Here is a 16,364-nt window from a genome sequence, read left to right as displayed (position 1 = left end):
CCAGGACGAAGACGACCGGGACGAAGACGACAAAGACGTTTCTTAATCCAAAATTTAACAAATCTGACTTTTGCATTGCAATACCTCCACTCCTGGAGCACGTAGGAGAAAAGTAAAAACACTTTTATTATGCAAATCGTACCCAAGCTATCGATTAAGCGCAGTCTCAATTTCGTCGGATCAGCCGTTGTTGAGATCCGAAAATCTGAGGGCCCGTCAACTCGTGTACTCGCGTAAACTTACACGGTCGGTCTCGCACGCGTGTACTAGCTACGCTTACACTTGGCGCGAGACACTACCGTGTCTCGTGATTAAATTATATAATTCTTGATTGGATGACGCTTATATTTGGCGTCTGTTTTTAGACCTACCTACATAGGTAGGCCGTACCTGAAGCTGAGCGCCACGCGCTTGGTTCCAGTTACGGTCAAGTGATTCGAGTAGGGGGCAACCGGAGGTGACTCCTGAAAATCGGCCAAAATATGCAAATCGTAGATTGCTTCATAACCGAAATTAACATTGAATCTCATATACTGTAACGTGCGATTAATTTTAATTTAGGTCACAGAGCTGTCCAGAATTTGCATGTTTCGGCCGATTTTCGGGAGTCATCACCTATTGTCCCCTACTCGAATCACTTGACCGTAACTATAACCAAGCACGCGGCGCTCAGCTTCAGGTGCGGCGTACCTTTCCAGCCCAAGGAGAAATAAAAATCAAGATGATGTCAATTTGATTTCACATTGACCAAATTTACGTCATATTTTGGTCAATATGACATTAAACTGACGTCATATTAACTTTTTATTTCTCCTTGGGCAGGTAGAACATTAAATTCATAATGACATCATTATGATATCACTTAAAAGTCATTTTGGAAAAATCATAATAATCTCATTTGATACTTTAATATGACCTCCAAAAAGAAGAATATTATCTCAAATCACGAGACACGGTAGTGTCTCGCGCCAAGTATAAGCGTAGCTAGAAACCCCGCGCGCGACACCGACCGTGTAACTTACGCGAGTACGCGAGTTGACAGGCCGTGAGATTTTCGGATTTCAACAATGGCTGTTCCGATGAACTTCTAAGTGTGCTCAATCGACAGCTTGGGTTTGATTTGCATAATTAGAGTGTTTTTATTTTTCTCCTACATGCCCCATGAGTGGAGATATTGCAATGCAAAGATGAATGTGTCAATTAATCCGATGTAATAATAAGCAACGTAATATATGTTGACTTCAACGTGAAGCAACTTCACGTACAGAAATTTACGTACAGTACTTCACAGTATTGTAATCACTGTACAAGTAACGCGTTACTTCCCAACCATGGTAATATGTTTAATTATAAGCCTACAACATAACCGACGAGTTAATAGTATTTCGTTAACATAAATTCCGAACAAACGAAAGCACAATTCTATCGACTTTATCGACGTTGACACCAGCATTGCGTGATTCGACGATGTGGAACAGAAGCCGTAACATACAGGGTGGTCTAAAAGTCCCGGAACGGTTGAATATCCCGAGAAATTGTGGGTGGATCGGAAAACGGAAAAATACGTATTTCCTATTTTTGAAAGAGCTATCGAATGATACCAAAATTGACCCCCACCCCCACCCCTGCGGGTGGGGCGGGGGACAACTTTAAAATCTAAAATGGGAACCCCCACTTTTTATAACAGATTCGCATTTCACGTTAAAAAGTACGTAAGTTTTGTCTGAAACATTTTTTTATTTGCCTAATACTTTTTGAGATGTTCAAGAGAATATTTATAACTTTTTCAATGTTTAGCTTATGATATTTCGATAACTGTTTGTCAGAGGGAAAAGTAGTACAGGACTTTTTTACTTGATTTGGTCTCAGGAATATGCTGTCGCAATAGTGCTCTAAGTATTGAAAATTTTGATGTAAGTAAATTTGGTAGATGGTACAATACACAAAAATTTTACATAATTGGAGCACTATTGCAACAGCATATTCCTGAGATCAAATCAGGTAAAAAAGTCCTGTACTACTTTTCCCTCTGACAAATAATTAACGAGATATCATAAGCTAAACATTGAAAAAGTTATAAATTTTCTCTTGAATATCTCAAAAAGTATTAGGCAAATAAAAAATGTTTCAGACAAAACTTACGTACTTTTTAACGTGGAATGCGAATCTGTTATAAAAAGTGGGGGTTCCCATTTTAGATTTTAAAGTTGTCCCCCGCTCCACCCACAGGGGTGGGGGTGGGAGTCAATTTTGGTATCATTCGATAGCTCTTTCAAAAATAGGAAATACGTATTTTTCCGTTTTCTGATCCACCCACAATTTCTCGGGATATTCAACCGTTCCGGGACTTTTAGACCACCCTGTATATTTAGGTAGACGACTGCCATCCTCATTTTTTATTAGTTGATGTGCCGCAAATAGAACGTTATGTACAGTATATTATATATGTATACATATACGTATGTATGATTCGATGGCCATTATTACGATTGTGTTAACGCTTTGTCACAATCTTAATCTCCGTCTTTTATCAGACTGAATGTATCAGAAAGTATGCATGTGCGGCAGCACAATGTGCTTTGACGGTATGAAAATGAATAAATATCAAAGTCGACAATGTCTATGTAAAACTCATTGTCAGTCGCATGAGGTGATGGTGATTGTTCGGTCATTTTTCAACTCGACTAGCCTCGTTCAATGAAGTTATTTAAAAATATATTTAGCAAAGATACTTTTTTCAAACATAATTTATCGAAAGCAGTTAGCTTGACAAACATCAATATCAAATTGATCCAAAAATGCCCTTCCGAAATCTGAAATTCTTAATGACATTCAACAAAGCATTAGGTATATTTTCGTGTAAATTGATGAACGGCCGATTGAAATCAAGCAGTGCTTGGAGTCGTAGGTTTTGTACAATGTGGGTCTTGTTTCATTGTTTATACATGAGTATGTTTTATTATGAGATGTGCATCGCATCGCCTGAAAAAGATAGAAATTACTTTCTCCTAACTATCTTGCGGTCTAGTGCGTATTTTTTCTCCATACTTCCTTATAGTTTTGTGGCAATCTTTTGGAGCGAACATTTCGTTAAGGTAAATGCATTTTTAATCTTATACATATACTGCCAAAAGTCTACTACATATACAGAGAGAATTTTCTCTTAAAATTTATCCTGAAAATCATGTAATTATGGGACAACACGGCACTTGAAAGGATTTTATTTTTATTATTTTGGAGAGAGAGAGAGAGAGAGAGAGAGAGAGAGAGAGAGAGAGAGAGAGAGAGAGAGAGAGAGAGAGAGAGAGAGAAATTATAATACTTACAATTGATATACATTTTACTAGTACTAGAAAAATACATGTCATAAAAATGAAGATTTCTTTAAGATATATCATAGGATTTATAAAATAAATGTTACGCAAATTTAAATTGTGATAAACTGTCACGTCGTGTTTTGCATGTGATCGGTGCAGTTGTCCGACAAACTTGTGACGTATGACGAACAGGCGATAGCACTGGGGCATCAAAGAAGAGACAAACATGTATTCTCGTACGTGTTCTTCATATACACGCTCGTCACAATAGGGTGGAAATTTTATTACGACATTAAAGATGTATCGAAAGAAATGATGGGGATACTAACCATGGTGCAAAATACAGCTCTTACCATCTGTGGCACCTATTGCGTCTTAATAACGTGCATATTTCTCGATCTGATACGCCAACGTTTTCGTCATTTGAACGAGACGATAGTCCCTCACGTTTCGGAGTTACCGGTGACCGGGACGCAGGATGAGATCACAGTTTACGACGTACGCTATTTGCACGGCGTGCTTCTCGATAGTTCCAAACTGATAAACGCATTATATGGGATAGGCACTTTGTTCACCTTTCTGTCAATACTGCTAGAACTTGTTTGGATTATATACCTGTTCATAAAAGATTTGCAGGGGGGCAACAGTATACAAGACAATCTTGCAGCGGCAATGGACTTGCTATTTCAAACTATTTATTTGGTTGCAATGTATCACTTTACGACCTATGAGGTAAAACCGACAGTTTTATTGTGACATTATTTACCTAAGAGCACTTCCTGTATTAATGAAAATGTTTGACTATTCGATATCTTTTTAAAAGTAGATGAACAAATTATATATAAAAATAAATTATTACTATAATTTCAGGCGAATCGCGTTGAAGAGCGCGTGATAAAATATGGTTTATCCTTTTCGAACAGAAAGTGCCGCATGGTAAGTTCTTCATTTTTCTCAGTCGGATTGTAGATAATTTATTTTAACCAAGCAATTGGTTTCAGGACAAAATCGAGATGTTGCTATATTTTTATCACAGGAGATATTCTTTCACAGCCGCGGAATTCTTTCCACTGGATATGACGATATTCCTTCCGGTAAGATGAGTTTATTCTCAATATCGTTACTAAGCAATAATGTCCATTGTGTTTCAGATCGCCACTGCGGTACTGACGTACCTAACTTTAATAGTATAAATTATGTAACAAGAATTCAGAAAAATAACATCGCGAAAGAAAATACAAATATTATGACACATAACATGTGATGAAGATAATACCATGTTACCTTAATGAGGGCAGCAAAGGATTTATTATGAAACTTTAAGTATAAAATATCGATAATATGTAATATGTATTTACAAGTCACACAGTGTAATTAATTCATTCGTACCAATTAGAGACGCGCGAGTCAAAAATTTTTTTTATGTCGAATTGAATCGAAGCGAATAGAATCGTTAAAATGTAATTATTATTATAGATTAAATTTCAACACGTAGATAAGAAGAAATTATTTTGATGCAAAAAATATGGACTACATAATATGTAGTCGTGTTATGTATTCGTTTCGAGATGAAGAATACGATCCAATATTTAATATAAAACTAATAACATATACTTTAGTTGATGTCACAGTAACTGAAACAATTAGGCAAAAAGTCATGGTGAAATTATTAAAATATTCTAATATAGTATCCACTAAAGTATCCAATAACATTATCGAATTACATGTATGTGCATAGTTAATTAAAGCGAAATAATAAAGTTAATTTTATTATCGATACTATCCTATACAGCACAGATGGTTGCAGTTACATTGCAGAAACGTTGCAATCTTGCAGATTGCAGTGCAATCTTGCAGAGACATTGCAGGGATATAAAATTGCAAACTTTCGATAGCAATATTGCAGCAATGTTTCAAAAATAATAAAAATACTATATTTTTATTTAAAAAATTTTTCTAATTACGAGAATTTTATAATGTTATTTTTGTTGATACCAATAATGCGCGAATTATTAAGTACTTGATCAGTGCGGTGTTGCTCGCAATCTCCATCTATTGCGAAGCGACATAATCTCCTTAGGTTGCTTCGCAATAGCTTGCTGTGTATTGAAAAAGTCCCGGATGCATATGTAATTAGTAAATTCTCTGCTTATGTACAACAACAACAAATTATTCCAAAAACATTGCACTGCAACATTGCTATAATGTTGCACTGCAATCTTTCCGAGGGCGAACATTTCAACGTTACTGCAATCCTCCAGAAACGTTGCAGCAATGTTGCAATCTTGCAATGTAACATTTCTGCAATCTTTCTGTGCTGTGTGGGAAGGTTGACAACCCAGTGAGAAATGGTTCGTCGAAACGATGTCGGATCGACGTCGACCCTGTCAAATTCGACGTCGATTCGACATAAATTTGTCGATGTCGATTTGATATCGATTGACGAGTCATTGTCCCTGGGCATATATATAATTTATATCCAAACCATTTAGGCTTGAAAGTTTCGAATCATAGAAATTCAAATTCGAATCGAGCCGAATCTCGCTCGATTCTATTCGATTCAATTCGTATTCGAATAGCTCGCACATCTCTAGTACCAATATACTAAAAATAGAAGCATACAAGAGATAATTGATGAAAATGTCGATAAATGAAAAGCTTGTTTTATACCTTGCTATTCTCTCTGTGTCCAATTTAACATTAAATAATTAAGCAAACAATATAGCGCTTGCATTCGTACTTAACTCCTTCATCTTAAATGGCTTAATAATATATAAATGCATTAATCGAGAAGAGCAAATAAGCAGACACGTCAATTTACGAGTTTCACCACATCATGTCCGTTTCTGGATTGGCGCGCGCCAGAGGATTTAAGCATAAGCTCTTGAGGACTTGTACCGGTTCCTCGCCGTCGTCCTTCGCATATAGAGTTGTCCGTTTCGCGCTTCCTCCTTTAACCGACCTCCTGCCAAAGGTGTCCACCAGCGAACTCGCTTTAATCCCGTATCTTCTAGGCATCCTCTTGAAGGAATTTTTCGAGGACAGCGATCCCACTTTCGTCACGGTGACTGAAGAGCGACAATGCTTTCTCCTGGACTTGCTGCCTTCAGTAGCGTCCAAATACCCCGCTGATTTGTTCGTCGATCTTTTAACACTGCGATCGACCTCCCTCGGATGGACCGTTCCACGATCCGGTTGCGGCGCCCTCCTTTTCGGCTGTGTCCGACGTCGCACGTGCGGGATCGTGCGAGGACCCTTGTAAATGGGTCCCGCAGTGGCCGCGATCCTGCGGCTGATCCGCAGAGAGTCCAGGAGCTCGTGATCGTGCCAGGAAGCCACGACGGGTAAGCCACAAGCGTTATGCATACCCACCAACGGCACCCCGATGGTACGGTGTCCCCTTACCTCGAAGAGCGTTCGATACTTGGGGCTGGCGCTGCGCAAGCTGCGTCGAGCGTTCTGCTCGTAAGCCGATATTTTCTCGCCAACGTGACCTTTCGCTAACTGCACCGCCTGCGCCTCCTCTTCCGCTCTCGCTTTCTCGTTCTTCGTACCGATCGCCGTTCCCGCGTTTCCCGAAGACTCGCGCGTACGCCGCGAAACCCGGTGGTCAACCGAGGTGCTGAATCTCCCACGCGAATCTCGCGTGCTCCTGTGGAAGTACTCGTCTACGTCGGAACCGTCTTGCGATCGTCGGTCCTCGGTTTCGTTCGAGTATCTAATGTTTTCGACGTGCTTGCTCGAATTGGCGTGGGCGCAATAGAAACCGCGCGGTTCGTGCTGACTGTCGCAAAAGCAGCAGGATCTCCTGCGAGCTCTGTCCGCCTCCACGGTTTGCGCGACGACGCACGTTGTTTGCGACGCGGACCGGTGATGCGAGTCGCTAACGATAGGAACTCTTTTCCTTAACGGCACGTACACGCTTCTCTCGGGTTCGGAGACCAGCGACTCGAATTGAGACTGAGGCGCCACGGATCGTCTTAACGTACCGATGTTATGCGCGATCGACGCCTGATAATCTTTAATGGGGATGCTCCTAACTGTGCCACCACCTTGCGGCCTTTTGATCTTAATCAACTTGTCATCGCTGTTATTTCTGCCCGTGTCTTCGCGCGCTACCTTCGGCAACGACGCGCACCGTGGATGTCTCTTAGAAAGATCCGCAGGCTTGTCGATCACAACGTCGACCGCTCGCTCCTCGTACGTTTGATCGCTTCGTAGCAAATCTTCGGAGTATTTGGGAGGATTTCGCCATTCCTCGATTATGCCCTTCCCGCTCGTTGCCAACACGCTGTACTTGGTATCGTCGCACGTTTCTCGCTTACTCGCGTCCTTGACGTCGATTGCTGTCCGTCCTTCGCTGCCCTCCAGCCATCTTCATGATTTGGCACCGAACGTCGTTCCGGCCGTATGCATCCTATTCTCGATGCCTATACCTGCAAACCGGGCAAATTGGGACACGATCAGATTGACCGAGAGATGGTAATAATTTCGGGAATATTAAAGAACGACAGGAACATTCCTCTCGGCACAGAGTTAAGCGCACTCGAGGATGTTTTCCAAGTCGCGCGACTAAAATTGCAGTTTAAGAGCAGCTTCTTACTAAAGTCGTGATCGCTCTCGGTGAATGGGCTTAAAGTCTGCGTGGAGGTGAAAGTCGATGCCTGCGATTTGCTTCTCCTGTTCCCTCGGGAGCAAGCGAGAAGTATGCTGAGAAGCGCCGTGACTTCGACGAACATGACTGCTAATACGATAGCCAGCAAGATCAAAGCCTGATCTTGCGTCCACTTCTCGATGTGTTCAAGACAGCCCTGGACGTAACATGAATAAATTGTATATGGTATATGACTTGCCGAAAATAATTCTACAAAATTCTACGAAAAAATTAAATACAACTGTCAAAATCTAAGAGATTCTACGTAAATTGAAAAAGTTTTATAAAAGTCAACATGTAAATGCTAGAATTGGAACACTTTTGTCAACTTTTGTAATATTCTACAAGTAAGCAGATGTTTTAATTCTTTAAGATCTTGATGTTTCTCAAATTTTTTAAACGGGTAAAGTTTTGTACTAATTTTTACAAAATTGTACATTTTCATGAAATACCACTTGCAATAATTTCTTGATTTGAAAACGTTGTAACTTATGGTACTATTTCGTAGATATTTTTACAAAAAATATAGTAAATGTTTCAACAAATTTCTATTTTAAGTCAATTTTTTGTAGTTATTTATAAAAAATTTTTCCGCTAGGGAGATCAAAATATTATTAGTCTAAGATTTATCAGCTTGGCTTTTGTTGCTGGAACGTTATTGACCAGTGACAAATTCGCTCGTGTTTGAAGAAACATGCGATTTAAAACATTCTACGAAGTTATTAGAGCGTGACGCTTTCTCTATTGGTTTTTCAGTAAATTTTCGTTCGGGAAGCGCGGGTCGCATACGTTATCGAGACTAACAATTTTACTACTATATTGTTCCTGCACGAGAAAAGTGACACGAGTTCAAAGTAATCATTTTGAGAATAATTTTAACCCTTTAATCTGCTTGCAGATCGTACACAGATCTTTCGTCGTAGTATGAAAATGTATTTTTCTTCTGAACGTTCCTTTTTTTACCGTCGCTATTTTTTAACAAAATACCATTTTTGTATTAGTCTTTTTTGATTGAAATTTTTATAACTACACTTATGATGCTATTCTGGATAAAAGTACTACATACATTTTCCAAGTTAAAAAATTATAAAAACGTAAAAATACGTACTTTTTACTTGTACAGTGATGGACAGAATGGTTGCGACACTTTTTAAAATGAGTTTAGGAGCGCGCATTCAGATTCTGGTTTACGTTTTAAAAAAAATTTTCCGAGAAAAATTTTACTCGAGAAATAGATCGGAAACGTTTGAAATGGTTTCAGAATGGCCGTCGAGTAAAATATTCCTCGGAGAAGAAGATTTTGGAACGTAACCCTGAATCTAAATGCACTGTACAGTGATGGACAGAATGGTTGCGACACTTTTGTTTAATGAGTTTAGGAACGTACATTTAGATTCAGGGTAACGTTCCGAAATCTTCTTCTCCGAGGAATATTCTACTCGATGGCCATTTCGAAACTATTTTGAGCGTTTTCGATTTATTTCTCAAGTAAAATTTTCCTCATAAAACTGAATCTAAACGCGCATTCCTAAACTCATTAAAACAGTGTCACAACTATTACTGTACCACTTTTCTCGTGCAGAAGCGCTACACATCGCACAATATTTATAAAACTATAAATTTATTAAGACAAGATATAACTGTCTTGTCGTCGTACCTGAGCGCGAAATCTCAGGCCCATCATTTGTGAAATATAATCCCTTATTATTTAAAAACTATTATAGCCTCGACATCTTTGTATTAGAATTTTCGTCTTGAAATTTTCTAAAGAATTTCTGATTAAAAGAGGATATCCGGTGGTTATAGTACACCCTGTATTTCTGTCACCTTCGACCTCATCATAATTGTTTTTATATTTATATCTAATCGAGCAACTGCGCAAATTTCAATAAGATTCTATTATCTCTCGGTCAATTCTACGAAAATGCAACCGTAAAGTAACATCATTGCCGGCTGCCCGCATTCTGATAAATTGCTCTTGCAACATTGTTACGTCTCCACCGAAACAAAAGCCATTAATCGACGCACGACATCTTTTTCCCAGTATTCGTATACGAGGTCATGCCGGTTTTATCGCGAACTTTCGGACGAAGCGCGAAAACTCGGCGCGTTGAATCCCGCGGCCGCGCATAGAGGCAAATTGATAATTTTCGAAACGTAACTAGAGCTTGCGTCCTCCTCAAATATCATTTCGCGACATTATTTGCACTCACGCAAAAGGGGATGTTCGCGACTGTAATAAAACCGATCTTTGGTCTCATGAAACGAGAATAGTGCGATGCAACCTCGTGCAAATGATCGCTTCAGTCACACGTCGATGTTCCACGTTGAAAACGTAAGGTAGTGGCACCAAATATCGCCTACCCTGACTATTTTTGATCCCTGTGGCCACAAAAATCGTCGAAAAAAGTTCTGATACAGCTTAAAATGACAGACAGACATCACTTTATTTGTCACCAACTGGAAAATGTTGCAAGTGGTTGCTAACTTAGTTTTTTTTTTGCAAATTTTGTAACGAAATAGAAAGTGCCATTTTTTGAAACGCGTTCCAAATATGGCCTACTTGCGAGCTTAATATTAAATTAATTGTTAATACTTAACTGACATTGCGTTTTGACGTTTAATTGTGACATTGCAAGATTGCAATATTGCAGCAACGTTGCGCAACATTGCTGCAACGTTTCTGGAGGATTGCAGCAACGTTGAAATGTCCGCCCTCGGAGAGATTGCAGTGCAACGTTATAGCAATGTTGCAGTGTAATATTTTTGGAATAATTTGTTGTTGTTGTACATAAGCAGAGAATTTACTAATTACATATGCATCCGGGCCTTTGTCAATACACAGCACGCTATTGCGAAGCAACCTAAGGAGATGATGTCGCTTCGCAATATATGGAGATTGCGAGCAACACCGCACTGATCAAGTACTTAAGAATTCGCGCATTATTGGTATCAACGAAAATAACATTATAAAATTCTCGTAATTAGAAAAATTTTTTAAATAGAAAATATAGTATTTTTATTATTTTTGAAACATTGCTGCAATATTGCTATCGAAAGTTTGCAATTTTATATCCCTGCAATGTCTCTGCAAGATTGCAACGTTTCTGCAATGTAACTGCAACCATCTGTGCTGTATGGGTAGGCGATATTTGGTGCCACTACCCTATTTGGTCCCGTATTCGGCACGTAGATCCCCACATTTATCTTTAATGCGAGTCGATTCGGAAAGTTCATCTCGCGCCCGCACGGCAAGGGGGTAATAACTTCCTCATTATCGCGCATACCGCAGTGTGCCGGGCGTATTGATGTTCGGCAGGGTTCAGAGCCTGGCAGAGAGTGAGATTGGCAGGCTCGGGGTTGAGGAAGGATCCCGTCTCGTTGGCGTTATTCAGGGTGCAGCAACTGAGAGGTATCACTAATTCTCTGCGGCCGACTTCCTGCAGTCGCCACCACGACGTGCCGTAATTGCTGCTTCCGTTTATCCCGCAACAGGCGAACTGTAAGTGGTCACAACGACAACGACATGAGTACATTTTCTCGTTTGATTCCATTGTACAGTAAAATACACGCGCCATTCACTCGGCAAGTGCTTATAATAATGACCTTTCTATACCTTTTTCTCTTTTCGCTCTTGCATATTTTGTAATCTTTCTAAATACGAAACACGAAGACTCACTTTTTGCATGACATATATAATAAAATAACACAGAATGAAATAACTTGATATATAATTTTACTAGTCACATTATTCATAATATTAATTTGTCTAAAAACTTTTACATACAGACTCCTGTAATTTAATTACAATGATCTTGAATATTTAAATATAATATAACGTTAGAATTCTCCTGTAATTTAATTACTTCTGTAATTTAATTACAATGATCTTGAATATTTAAATATAATATAACGTTATAAAAGTGTACACCAACCCTAATGAAAATATTTGCTGATAAAATCGATGTAAAAAGTGAAATGAAAGTTATTGGAAAATTACTAAATGTATCTCACAAAATAAATTTTAATTTTTCTTATAAAATTTTATATAAAAATTCAATATTGTCAAATGTAAGGAAAATTAAAGCACATTGTTGAAAAATAATGACAAAATTATTAAATAATAGATATAAAATTTGCTGAGTTTTATTAAAAACTGTGTTACTTAAAAAAAAGAAACACTGAAATATTGAGATGATAATAAAATAGAATTAATTGAGAGATATTTTCAAATGCACTTCATCAAAATTTCATGTATTTTTGGTAAAATATTTTTACTAGGTAATATATACATATTATATCTTTGCTTTTAAATTTTTGATAAATAATAGGCAAACTTACTGTTGTTTGTGCAAGATCGAGGGCAGCTGTGAATTGCTCGCGTCCAGGTACAGCATAACTGCGCTGCAGAGCGCGTATCAGACGCGCCGGTCTTACGTCGATCCCCAGTACATGAGGCCAGAAAACAGCGATGATGCACACGGTGCATTCGCCGAAGAGCAACAATATTATTGTTAAAAGGTACTGGAAAACACGAAATCAGAAGATCGATCCCAAGCTGAGCTACATTCGCAATTTTGCGCGTTACAACCTGCATCCATTTTAAACGTTTTATATATCTTTTACGGATTATAATACAAAAATTATATACCGCACAATATTAAAAAATTTAATAATTTGATTTTAATAATCAATGCTTGATTATTAAAAAAACGTTGCTTTTCTATAAAAAGAAAATTGAAAATTTCAATCTTACAGGTAATAGAAAATATTAATCATTTTGTCATATTTCAACTGTGTGTAAAAGCTGTTTTAACAATACACGACCTTCGGCATTTTTATAATTATAATTAAAAAAATGTCTTAACATCGCCGTATATATCCAATTTGATATGCTAATTGCAACTGATAGTTTAAATAGTATTAAAAATGGATAAAATGGTGGCATTTATTTCTCCGGCGAACCGACTCTCATTCGTTCGAGCCACACGAGCGAATAATTAGTGTTTTTACGCGGCGCTCGGACGCGCCCTCCTTTTATTTACGCGCGTGTCTGCATACAAGCAGATCCGTTTCCGGGCGATGCATGACCGAACCCGAAGTAGGAAATCTGGCGTTTCAGACAGGCTGGACGCGCAACAACACTGTGGTCGATTTACGGGAGAACGTGGCTGATGAGACGCAACTGATCGACGTATTCAAACATGCGTCGTACTTGCGATACGCGATAAACAAAGACTCTAATTTAAACGAGCGGTAATTCTTTCCTAGTTAAATACGAAGGAGGGACCGACATTATGGCGTGTGCGAACGATTTCTATGTTTATTAAGTCATATGCACGCAGAAAAAAAGTTCCAAGTAAACCTGAGATGCATATGTATAGTGGTACATTTTTTGAAAAATTCGGTCATTATTACCGAATTTGATAGAAATAGCGAAACGTTTGGTAATAATTATAAACATTTGGAAAGAGTAAATTTTGCATTTAGTTAAGCCAACCGAATTCTGCAACGTTTTAACCAATTTATATCGTCATAATAACCTGTGCGTTTAGTTGAAATTATTTCACCATAGATCTAGGTAACATATTAACCAAACTTGGATTACACAGGCCTACAAAAATGACACTTTTGAATCCCCACCGAGATTTAAGGGTGTTTCTCTATGTAATTTTTAGCGCTGAATCCAAATCTGGCCGCAGAATTTGTCTAGCACGTCAGGATTTTGAGAGAATTGTAACGATTTTTTAATTTTTGGGCCGCCATATTTGATCAGCCATGTTGAAAATACAAATTCTAACTTTAAAATCTTAATCAGTGACCCGAAAAACCCTTTGATACAAAGTTCTGAAGAAATTGGTCTGAGAAACGTTCGGTGCTTAGGTAGGTACCAAAGAAAATGGAATTTGTTAATATTAAGTGTCTTACAGTTGTAATTATATTACACCATTTCGAAAACCGCGTATATGCATTTCCGTAGATTTTGTCATGAGAAATCCGAATCTGTTGACTAAATTAACGAGTATCATCGCGTTTCGAACTTATTTCCATTTGAAAATGTCAAAAAATGGCCTTTTTAGCACTTTTAAATTAGAATATCTCAAAATCCTGACGTGCTAGACAAATTCTGCGGCCAGATTTGGATTCAGCGCAAAAAATTACATAGAGAAACACCCTTAGATCTCGGTGGGGAAAATCTTGTAGGCCTGTGTTATTATAACCAAGTCTTTTTTTCAGTGCAGTCACAAACTGAGAATCTGACAAAAAGTTTGATAATGTTTCAGACATTAATTTCACTTTAATTAAATGCCTGTATGATACATGAAAAGAATGCACGTTGTTCTCAAAAGTTATTTTAAACGTTAACTACTCTTAAAGTATTGCAAACGCATAAATGAACTTATTAAAATATTTAAAATATTTAAACGTAAATCTTACGGAGATCGTGATGCAGCGATTAAAGAGACAAGCCGCCCAGCATCCGAAAAGTCCGGTGATGGCGATGAGAAATCCTAGTGCAACTATAGCGAAAGCCAGGTAATAAAACAGTGGCTGATCGGGATGAATGTCACCAGGTCCTAGCAGACGCGATAATAAAATCCGTTCGTTGTCGGCTAACAACAATCCTCCCAGCGACATCAACACGAAACCCGACATCTGAAAGGGAGAGAGAAGTAGCAAATTTACACAAGTCCGTCGATTTGCTAAACAGCTTACAACAGGTAAACCCGTTGCATTAAAGCGTGACGATATCGAACCACTTTACATCGTCGTAGTATTATTACATTCAATATAATATTTCATTTGTATGTTTATATGTAAATTCTTAAATATCCTCGCTAATTGATTAAAAATAGAGTTAAATTGAAGCTGCGTCCGAGACAAATGCCCGGTGACTTACCAAGAAAATTATATTCGAGCAACAAACGAAAGCGCGCGATATGGCTAATCTTCTAATTCCCATCGTTGCGCCCTAAATGCTCGGCTTCTTAATAAATAATTAACAATCAGCGGGTGACTTTCGGTCACATGAAGCCTCGACAATCGCACTCGGCGCGCCGCATAATAGTTCGACTCGCGCGATTAAATCATTTGCCGAGTTACACTGTGTATTATAACTTTCGGTATTCGAGGCGAACCCGATCGCGTATGTTCACGGACTGAAAACCCCCCGTGTGCGGTGGACGGACTTCGCGGCAACATCGGGGGTCTGTAAGCGCGCTTGCGTGCCCTCATGCGCGACCGACCGGACGGAACCGGAAGGAAGTAGAAAGGTGTGGATGGAAAAAGACCGGAGGGGGAACGAAAAATTTATACGCACACACGCGCGCGCGCGGGCATTTGTACCGCCAATCGGTTTGTGTACGAATCGAGTCGGCGAAGGTTCACTAAACGGTAGGGGGAACTCACAATGGCTGATGACCACTGCTGTTTGGAAGACGCGCTTTCGCATCATGGTTTTCACTCAATTCGTAAATCGGTAATATTTAACATTGCAATCAAATATTAATATTACGTTACACATTAATTGTTAAATATTGAAGTTATGTTATATATTAATTGTCATTTGTTCAAATTCTCTTGGTAAAAAATTCGTTATATAAAAACTTATAATATAAAATATATAATTGTTTATAAACTAAGTCCATATATCCATGTCTTCTTTTTCTTCTCTAATCTCAGTTATATAAGAATAATTTTAAAATAATCCGAAAAATTATTTTTGCGTTGTCTTTTTTGACAAAAAATAAAATTATTAGATCAAACAATATTCTATATACTCATATATAATTGTTTTATTTACGATTATTACATTTGCATATTACAACAATATTATACAAGGTGTTTCGAAATTCGAGGATAATAAGATTGCAGTACGAAAGTTCGTAGAAAGTTAAATAATAAAGGTGCATTCCATTTTTTTAAATAAAGTATTTCAAATATATAAGAGTTTAAAGTATAACTAAACATGGGTATTGATTAATGAGTCATCTGTCGTCTGTCAGCGATCGCGAATGTGTTCGACATCCAATGCCATTGCACCCACAACACACGAACAGATGACTCTTTAAGCACATAGGATTCGTTAGATTTTAAACTCTTATACAGGGTGTACTAAAACCACCGGAGGTCCTCTTAATGACAGATTCCTTAGAACATTTCCAGACGAAAATCCTAATACAAAAGTGTCGAGGTTACAATAGTTTTTAAATTAGAAGCGATTTTTTTCCACAAATGATAGGACTGAAATTTCGCGCGCTCAGGCACGGCGAAATGACAAGTGATATTGTAAATTTATACAATAAACATAACATCATAAAAAGAGCGATATTCATAGGAACACTTATATCACTTGTCATTTCGCCGTGCCTGAGCGCGCGAAATTTCAGCTG

At 38.2% G+C, this 16,364-nt stretch overlaps 2 protein-coding genes across 2 annotated transcripts; one reads left to right on the top strand and one right to left on the bottom strand.

The window, feature by feature from the left end:
* The first annotated feature begins 2,352 nt into the window (after positions 1 to 2,352).
* Positions 2,353 to 5,133, top strand: LOC105558097. The gene is made up of 5 exons (XM_012005616.1): positions 2,353 to 3,095; positions 3,477 to 4,049; positions 4,188 to 4,253; positions 4,319 to 4,411; positions 4,469 to 5,133. Exons 1-5 carry the CDS (start codon positions 2,799 to 2,801, stop codon positions 4,508 to 4,510), a joined length of 1,071 nt encoding a protein of 356 aa, XP_011861006.1. The 5' UTR covers positions 2,353 to 2,798; the 3' UTR covers positions 4,511 to 5,133.
* Positions 5,134 to 7,615: 2,482 nt separating this feature from the next.
* On the bottom strand, positions 7,616 to 15,219 carry LOC105558096 (tetraspanin-9). The gene is made up of 6 exons (XM_012005615.1): positions 14,873 to 15,219; positions 14,410 to 14,628; positions 12,313 to 12,495; positions 11,259 to 11,471; positions 7,921 to 8,128; positions 7,616 to 7,753 (listed from the first exon to the last, which is right to left on the bottom strand). The coding sequence occupies exons 1-6, from the start codon at positions 14,933 to 14,935 to the stop codon at positions 7,695 to 7,697; spliced, it is 945 nt and encodes a 314-aa protein (XP_011861005.1). The 5' UTR covers positions 14,936 to 15,219; the 3' UTR covers positions 7,616 to 7,694.
* Between the last annotated feature and the right edge of the window lie 1,145 nt (positions 15,220 to 16,364).

Source organism: Vollenhovia emeryi, unplaced genomic scaffold (assembly GCF_000949405.1).
Source record: "Vollenhovia emeryi isolate VEMERY1.0 unplaced genomic scaffold, V.emery_V1.0 DF939383.1, whole genome shotgun sequence".
NCBI classification, from domain to species: Eukaryota; Metazoa; Arthropoda; class Insecta; order Hymenoptera; family Formicidae; genus Vollenhovia; species Vollenhovia emeryi.
This window is presented reverse-complemented; position numbering and strand designations above follow the sequence as displayed.